This window comes from Arachis duranensis, chromosome 5 (assembly GCF_000817695.3).
Source record: "Arachis duranensis cultivar V14167 chromosome 5, aradu.V14167.gnm2.J7QH, whole genome shotgun sequence".
NCBI classification, from domain to species: Eukaryota; Viridiplantae; Streptophyta; class Magnoliopsida; order Fabales; family Fabaceae; genus Arachis; species Arachis duranensis.
This window is the reverse complement of record NC_029776.3, coordinates 774,667-783,161: the sequence shown is the minus strand read 5'-3', so window position 1 is coordinate 783,161 and position 8,495 is coordinate 774,667. Positions and strand designations below refer to the sequence as shown.

General features: G+C 32.1%; 2 protein-coding genes across 2 annotated transcripts; one reads left to right on the top strand and one right to left on the bottom strand.

Moving 5' to 3' along the window:
- Nucleotides 1-2,211: 2,211 nt before the first annotated feature.
- LOC107487056 (uncharacterized) lies at nt 2,212-4,065 on the top strand. The gene is made up of 2 exons (XM_016107634.3): nt 2,212-2,848; nt 3,281-4,065. The coding sequence occupies exons 1-2, from the start codon at nt 2,300-2,302 to the stop codon at nt 4,013-4,015; spliced, it is 1,284 nt and encodes a 427-aa protein (XP_015963120.1). The 5' UTR covers nt 2,212-2,299; the 3' UTR covers nt 4,016-4,065.
- A 623-nt stretch (nt 4,066-4,688) lies between these two features.
- LOC107487220 (transcription factor bHLH93) lies at nt 4,689-6,593 on the bottom strand. Its single transcript, XM_016107833.3, has 4 exons — nt 5,853-6,593; nt 5,594-5,767; nt 5,304-5,471; nt 4,689-5,207 (listed from the first exon to the last, which is right to left on the bottom strand). Exons 1-4 carry the CDS (start codon nt 6,471-6,473, stop codon nt 5,121-5,123), a joined length of 1,050 nt encoding a protein of 349 aa, XP_015963319.1. The 5' UTR covers nt 6,474-6,593; the 3' UTR covers nt 4,689-5,120.
- Nucleotides 6,594-8,495: the final 1,902 nt, after the last annotated feature.

Below are 8,495 nucleotides of genomic sequence, written 5' to 3'. Positions count from 1 at the left end.
ATCTAATCAAGTAATTAATGAGATTAATACTATTCTTTAATTATTTAGTTAATTAATAGGGAATTACTAAGATAAAGACGCCTAAAACATCTTTTTTAAAGATATTTTTTAATAATTAAAATTTAACACATATAATTGATTAAATCGTATTATTTTTGTCAAAATTATGCTAGACAAATTGATTTGAGCGAAAAAATGGTAAATCAAATTTTAAACCGATTTAAATTAATATAATTTTTTATAAAAAATTACTACAATACCTTTATTATAGAAAATAATTAAAATACTCCTATTATATATATTAATTTTGAGAATCTTATAATTTAAAATTTGATTTACCATTTTTTTGCTCAAATCAATTTGTCTAGCTTAATTTTGACAAAAATATCACGATTTAATCAATTATATGTGTTAAATTTTAATTATTAAAAAACATCTTTAAAAAAGATGTTTTAGACGTCTTTATTTGAGTGGCTACCTAATTAATATACCATCATCAGCTGCTTTTGGTTATCTAATATATAAAGAAATTGGAAGATGAGGAATTCGTGTAACTACTATGATACATTCAATACAAGTTGATAAAACATACAAGACTTTCTCTCCAATATATAGGGTTTAAAAACTTACATAATCGTCATATGCTAACTTTGTAACTAAAATTAAACTATATGCATGAGTGGAAAATGATTCTAGAACTAGAAGGTAGTTTGGGCAACTAGTGATCTTAAAAAGATAAAAAGCATCACACACAGAAAACTTAGTTACTTTTTTTTCCCCCGGAAATCTTTATTTATTTTAAACATTGAAAACGTGTTTGGAGTTAAATTAAATTAACATAGAGCATTGAGTGTCTTGAACCAATTGTTTGGAAATTAAATGATAGGTATACTTAATTAGTTGGCAATCGTTTTTGCAAACGGAATAAGGGGGAGAGAACAAGAAGGAAAAAAAAACCCTCTAAAAACGAGGAGATTAATAAAGTAAGAAAATAAAAAGTTAATCAATATTGAATAATTTGTAACTCAATCGTATTATTGTACAAAAATATGTTTTTGGTGTTTCATAAATTTTTTTATTATCTTGCTATAAAAAAATAATTATTCATTTATTCTAAGTTTGATTATTTTGATAGTTAGTTATTTAGTTAAAAATATGTGTATTAATATGTATAAATATACACAAAAATATAATTAATGATTTAGTAACTGATATTTAATGTGCATGTATCATTTATGTTTGTAATTTTATCAAAGGTGATTAGAAATATGAAGCACGGATTTTTTCATGGTGCCAGCGTATCCGTGTCGGATGCGAATTCGACGCCGATATGCGGCGGATACTTTAAAGGAACGTATTCACAGCGTGTCTTCTTGTGGTGCAGAATTTTGGTGGAGCTGTCACGAATCCGAATATGTCCAACTCGATTCAGATGTTCATGAGACGAATCTTTCTGCTGGATTGTAAATCTTCAATTGATTTTGTGATTTTATGGTCCGATTAACCAATTTTTTCTTTCTAATTTTAAAATATTCTTAAATTAAAACAAATCAAAATTTAAATTTAAAAATAAAATAATTAATAAATCAAAACATAAATCTACTTACCGTTTGTCTTTGGTAGCTTACTTACTCACTAGCTTAAAATTTGTTTATTTTTTTTAATAATTGCATAATTTAAGACTTTTTTATGCAACTATATTTACTCTTATATTTACAATATGATATTTTATTAATTTAATATTATTATTTAAATTTTAATTCACAACGTATCTTAAACGTGTCGTATCCAATTTTTTATAAAAAGAACGTCCGGCGTATTCGTGTCGTGTCGTGTCCGTATCGCGTGTTGTATCGGTGCTTCTTAATTTAGAATCTTATCTTCTTCATTTAACAATTCTCTTGTTTAGAGTTTTTTTTGTCTATAATATCTCTCTGTTCAGTCAATGAGTCAACCAAGAGTGAATTCGTTGCGAATTAAAATTTTATTTAAAGAGTTTTTTGCTGGCCGTCGAGTTTTCCATGCATGAGGCCGAATTTGATCTGAAAATCTGTACATCAAACTTGTTTTTGTAATTTTGGGTTTCTAGGCCCAACAAAAATAATATTTAAGCAGCGAAAATGGGCTTCAAGCCCATAAGTTACAGCTGAAGTCAAAGCCCATATGACATAGCGGGTGGGTGGTTTCTTATTGTTGGTGGGGTGAGGGAAATGTTCAAGTTTTGAATCTATTTTCCCTCTCAAGGAAGAGGGGCTTTTGATTTGTCTCAGCATTGAACGCCACCCAAGTGTTCGTTGAAATGCCGCTGAAGAAAGATGCCACAATCACCCACCAACCTCGAAGGTCTTCAAGATTCCTTCAAGAAAACAACGATCAGCTTCCCCCAACAACTCCTCGAAGGTCTCCTAGGTTCCTCAGCCACAACCCCACAACACCCATCGCTTCTAAGCTCAAAGATTCTTCAAAGAAACCTTCCAATCAGAGAAAGCCAATTGAATCTTGCTCCCGAAACACCAGAGGTTGTACCACTCTGTTGAGAAGATCTCCCAGATTCGTCGAAGGGGAAGTCTCTACTGCGACGTACCAAAACGACGGGAAAGAGAGCAGAAACGACAAACCCTCGGTGTCCGAGGCGAAGGTGGAGAAAAAACATGTGGTTTGCGGTATTGCGAGTGTGGAAGTTTCTGATGTAAGGAAGAATGAAGGTGGAGAGAAGGCAAAGAGGAAGAAGAGAAAGCGTGGCAAAGAGACAGCGGAAGGGTGGGCCAAGGAACAAGAATTGGCACTGCAAAGAGCATTCTTTTCTGTGAAACCAAGCCCCCATTTTTGGAAGAACGTTTCTAAAATGGTATATGCTTTTTATCGTTTTTTCACACTCTTTTGATCCTTAACAGTTCAAAGATCTTATATGTTTATGTTGGCTTGGTTCCTCCGTTTCCAATTTTATCATTAGGGTTACAGGTATGAAATTTTTCAGCTGAAACATATTTTAGTTAAAAACAAATATAATGCTATCAAAGTCGTCTAAGAACCTGCATGTTGTTTGACAGCTCTGGATAGAAGTGGGTAAATGGTGGTTTAACTTTTTAAAAATTTGATAATAGTTTTCTAAAATTGAGTTGTTGGATAAGGTTTCTGTGTGTATAATGTCTACAAAGAATTACAATTTTACAGTATGGTGGTAGTTGATGGCAAGTTAGATAGATAGATCTTCATGGCTAGCTTATAGCCTTCATATTTTATTCTTATATTCAGTAAATCATTGACTTCCCTATTGCAGGTGCCAGGAAAGTCTCAACAAGATTGCTTTGATAGAATTCATGGTGACCACATGACGCCGCCTCAATTGCCTCCTCGATCAAGGGCAAGGACAGTTAAATCATCGCCCATTCAACAATTCTCAATCTCTGCCAGTGAACTGCTCAAACCCACTGATAAGAAGGTTAGAAGACCAAATATTCTCAAACCAAAGAACTGCATAACCCAGAAGTCTGTTGAGAAGCTGTTACAGCACCGTCTTCAAGTCGATCAAGGCCGCAGAGGGGACATATTTTCCATTCTTGAACCAAACATTGATTTTTCTTCCAATGCTTCTCAGCCTAGTGCAGCACTTTCTACTCCAACGAAACAAAAGGAAAACCAAGTGTTGCTGCAAAGTTGCACTGAGACATCATCTTCAAGCCATAAGAAGAAGCAGTCCCTTTCAAGATTTAGCGGCTCCCACGTTACAAATCTTGTTAGCCCCCCTGTGCTAAAGCAAGTGAAGAACAAGGGAATGCATGAGAAATACATCAATCAACTACGTCGTAGGGAAGCAAGGAGAATAGCAAATTCTGCAAGATTACAAATCCCTGTACCTGGAAAAATAATTCACAAAGGGGATGTAGTTAAAGCTGCAAAAGTTGCCTTGGCTTCTGAAGCTAGAGATGCCATCAACAAGTTTCAACAGTCCCAAGTCAATTTCATGGACAACACCTTTTGTTCTGATGAGGAAAACATTGACGACAATGTATAGTAGTAGCCATTTGACATCTAGTTTTAGACTTTGTAGCCTAGTAGTCAATAATTTTTGTTGTTTTTTTTTTTTTTTTTAACAAAACCAAATTTGCAATTTTTTTAAGAATTTTGCTTTGTATTCTGTTATCATTTTTGGTACCAAGCTTTCGTGACAAGAACTCATACCAGGATGAATTCTATTTCAACTAATACCAGGGTTAGGCTTTGTATCCAACCTCTTTGTTCTTGTTGTTGATGTAATGCTTGGAAAATATAACTAGTAAAAATAATAATGATAGAGAACAGCCAAAAGCACACACTTCCATGACTACCATTGCATGATGGTCTGATTTGCTCTCTGTTTGTTGATAAGTAGCAGTTTTCTTTCAAGTCACGGACTCTGTCTCATTATTCTTGATTTGTACTACTTGAAATAATAGATTTTTGGATAGTCACAAATTTTACACCTCATTCAAGCGCACTAAACAATAAAATAATACAAAATTTTACTACCTACAAATTTTCATTGCAATTAAACTTAGGTTCAGAACCTTGCAATTATTGAGAAATCATGAAGCAGCAGAAAACCAACTAAGTGAACTAAGTATTCACACTATAATATAAATGCTTCTTATGCTATTCAATTACCAACATCACCACCTCTTATGCTAGAAATTACATATCTGAAAATCTGACAGAAACAAGAATCTTATTAATTAGTATTTGCATGATATCATCCCATTGTTCTTGCTTGGCCGGCACTGCATGTTACAGAATGACATTGACATGCAATTATTTGTTTAGAAAACAAGACGAGATTTTTAAAGCAGCCGCAAATTCAGGACCTTGATGGCACTTATAGGTTTGGCAAAAATTCCTCCTTCATCATAAATTGCTACTAAAAAAGAAAAAAAAAAGGATTTTTATCACAAGGGGAATGTAATTATGAAGCTTGCACTAAAGGGTAAAAAGGCTATGAAAAATGAAAATGAAATCATCAATCAAAGCCAACTTATTTGAACCTCATTCATTGAAACTACTTCTACTACTACCACCCTAATTCCTCAAATTACACAAGATGAAAATTGTGCTTTTACATAGGCACTTCCCCATCTTTCTTCTCTTTAGACACATCTTCCACCATAGCCTGCATTTTTGAATAGTGCTTGCTTAACATCTTCTGTGCTAATACAGTTTCTTTCCTCAGCGACCTAATTAAGACCATGATATATAGCAATTAGTTAGAAGAATAAAAACTTAATCGGCATTAAGCTACTAATTAAGAAAGAGTACAGTACAAAACAAACCTCTGAGCAAGATGCTTGCATTGAAAAATCATTGAAGCCGCTTATGACACATTGGTGAATTTCAAGGCCTAATGCTTCTAGAGTGTTCACTGTTGACAGCAACAACCCTGGCTTTGTAGCACAGCAGATGCTGATCCTTGTGTCATGGTCCCTCCTCTCAACATCAAACTGCAAAGAAATCAAAAAACAAAAAACATAACAGCACACAAATTTGTTCAGTTACTTAGTTATGAGGTAGTTAGTACTAAGCTAAAATTAAGAAGGGTTTAGTTTAGTTTAGTTTAGTTTACCTTAGGGGAGTTTCTGAACATTACTTCATTTGGCTTTAGCTCTTTTGAAATTCCCAAGAGGTGTATCTGATTCTTTCCCTCCTCTTCCATTGTTTCCTCTTGCAACTTAGCAATCCTTTCTAGAAGCTCTTTCATGTAATCTATGGTATCTCCTAGAATGGAGGTCCTGTCCATCTATTAGATGAAAGAGTTTTAGAGAAAATCAAAACCTTTTATTTCTATAAATTGATTGAGAAATAAGTTTAGAATTTAGAAAGACCTTGCTTATCTTAGGGACTATGGACCTCAGCATTGAAAGGCGATCATTCAAACGCTTTCTTCTTCTCCTTTCAGCCATGAGATTCTTTGAGGGCTGCCCTTCAAGTTTCTTTGACTTTGGTACCTTTTTCTCTCCACACATTCCCATGTTGAACACTACAGCTGGCACCTCAAGAGCTTGTTGTTCCTCAACTTTGCATCTACCACTGTTCCTCTCTTCCAAGCTCTGATTGTTATCATCATTACCAAGAAATCCAAGCTCTTCTTCTTCTTCTTCCACCAAAGGGTGGTGGTTGTTGTGGTTGTGTTCTTGTTGTGGCAAAAGTGGCGGTGGTGAGTGATGAAGCTCTGGTGGGATTGTGAAGGCATCAAGAAATGGAAATGAAGCAGCATAAGAAGAGTCAAATCTGTGGTCTAAAGGTGTAGAGAATGAAGAAAATGAGGGATTCAAAGAAGGGTTATCATCAAGAGAGTCAAAGCTCCAAGAAGCAGAAACAGAAGCAGAAGGAGGAGGTGTAGTAGGGAGTAGATCATTGAAACCATTATTCCAACATGTTTCTTCTACTCTCCTTGGAGCCAGTAGTAGTAGTTCCTCCAGAAAACCAAGTTGAGAAAGCTCCATTTCTTCTTCTTCTTGAAGAGGAAGTGGTGAATGAATTGTGTCAAAATAAATGACACAAATGAAGGCTTAATAAGGTGTGTGTAGTTGAAATGAGGCAACCAGAGAAGAAGTTTTCTTTAACACTCTCATATTACTTTTTAAGCAAATGCTATTTATACATCAAATAATTCTAATATTTGTATAAAAATATTATTATTATTATTAAAGTAAAGTATATTTTTTGTCCTTGGAGTCTGACAAAAGTTTTAAAAATATCCCTAAATTTTATTTTATTTTAATTTTGTCCTAAAAGTTTTCGATTTACATCAAATATACCCCTGACTGCTCATTTTTAAAAAAATTTAAGACCAATTCAACAACAATTTCATAAGAATAACTCTTAACACAAGCAAATCAAGCATAATTTTCATGCATTATCGTTAGATTAGTCTTAATTTTTTTGAAAATTTAGTTGTCGAGAGTATATTTGATGCAAATAAAAAACTTAGGACAAAATTGAAACAAAATAAAACTTAAAGGTATTTTTAAAACTTTTGCCAGACTTAGGAATAAGAAGTATACTTTATTTTATTATTAATTAATTAATTATGTATTTAAAATTTTTTAATTAACAAAATAAAAAGATCTATATATTAACTGTTAAGGAAAAAAATAGTATTTATTATAAATAAATATAGGCATAGAAAGGTTTTACATTTTATCATGATTGATAGGAGTGACATATTATTTTTTTTAATAAGTGGTCTTAAGTTTGAATTTTAGCTGTAAAAATTCAGAGAAATCAAATATTAACATCTTTCATAAAACAAAAATCAATGACATTGCATTGAGTGAGTATTATATGTTAGACGAGATTATATATATGGTTTTACTAATTAAATTAAGGTGCTATATAAAATATTATTTAATTTCAATTGAAATTTCTATAATTTTTTTTTTCTAAATAAAAATGCTTTATGACACATTTACATCATATACAAAACAAATTTGCAATTTTATTGTTGAATGTGGTGTGATTCTCCTTTAAAGTGGAATGACGCTCATTTTAACATTGATAAAGGCAATGACAGGAATGGAGTAAAATATAATAGGGTTTATTAATTAGGGTCCCATGTTCATCAAAAGAGCTATGATTACAGAATGTATTACAGGAAAAGTATAGTGTAATAGTACTTAGAGGCAGGCTTTTGGATTAAAATGAAATATCCTTCTCTCTCTCTCTCTCTCAAGGTGAATTAGTGTTTTTTTCATTGAAAAAATCGGGAATAGATTTTCTCAAATTTTTGTTTTATTTTAGTAAAATGTAAACTCTCACAATATATTTTATACATGGAACCTAAAAAAAATATCAAAAAATAAAAAATTACGATTTATTTTTATTTCGAGAGTTATTTGAAATTGAGTTATTTTTTAGTCTGAACGTGAGGTCCAGACTCTTTAAAACAGCGTCTGACTTTTGTTGGTGTTGAGATACTGTTGTCTGAATTTTTTGTGAGGAGATGGATCGTAAAGAATTCCAATACTTAAATTTACAAGGATTTGAAGCATGTTTACAGTAGAATGGATTCTAAAAATATTAGTGCATTTATAATAAAATTGATAATAACTTTTTAAAGTAGTTTCATCTTTGATAATGGTAACTATTCTCTTTTATTAAAAAAAATTGTTAAAATTTACTTATTTTAAATAAGTCAGACCATATTAGAGTCGCGTAAGCCGACCTTTATGAGATCGGATAGATCTCAAAATGTGATCTAAGCTTTTTTTTTTATAGACTAAATTTTAAATTTTTAATCATTTTAAACTTAACTAAATTCTAGACCAGGATATAAACAACCTCCTTAAATAAAAAAAAATTAACAAAATCTATTCCCAAATAATCAAGCAGACACAATTTATTGTATTAAATCCCAATTCCTCAAAAACTTTGACCCACAAATTCTGTCTTTACCGAAAAAGTGTGTTGTTAGCAAGGCTGTTCTTTTTTTTTTTTAATTCAACTGCCACATTATAAAATTGTTT

Bases quoted from the DNA above. Each gene is read 5' to 3' on its own strand.
- LOC107487056 (XM_016107634.3), top strand. From the start codon at position 2,300: ATGCCGCTGAAGAAAGATGCCACAATCACCCACCAACCTCGAAGGTCT. The intron at 2,849-3,280 runs GTATATGCTTTT...TCCCTATTGCAG, and splicing joins GGAAGAACGTTTCTAAAATG to GTGCCAGGAAAGTCTCAACA.
- LOC107487220 (XM_016107833.3), bottom strand. From the start codon at position 6,473: ATGGAGCTTTCTCAACTTGGTTTTCTGGAGGAACTACTACTACTGGCT. The intron at 5,472-5,593 runs GTAAACTAAACT...ATTTCTTTGCAG, and splicing joins TGTTCAGAAACTCCCCTAAG to TTTGATGTTGAGAGGAGGGA. The intron at 5,208-5,303 runs GTTTGTTTTGTA...GGTCTTAATTAG, and splicing joins TGCAAGCATCTTGCTCAGAG to GTCGCTGAGGAAAGAAACTG.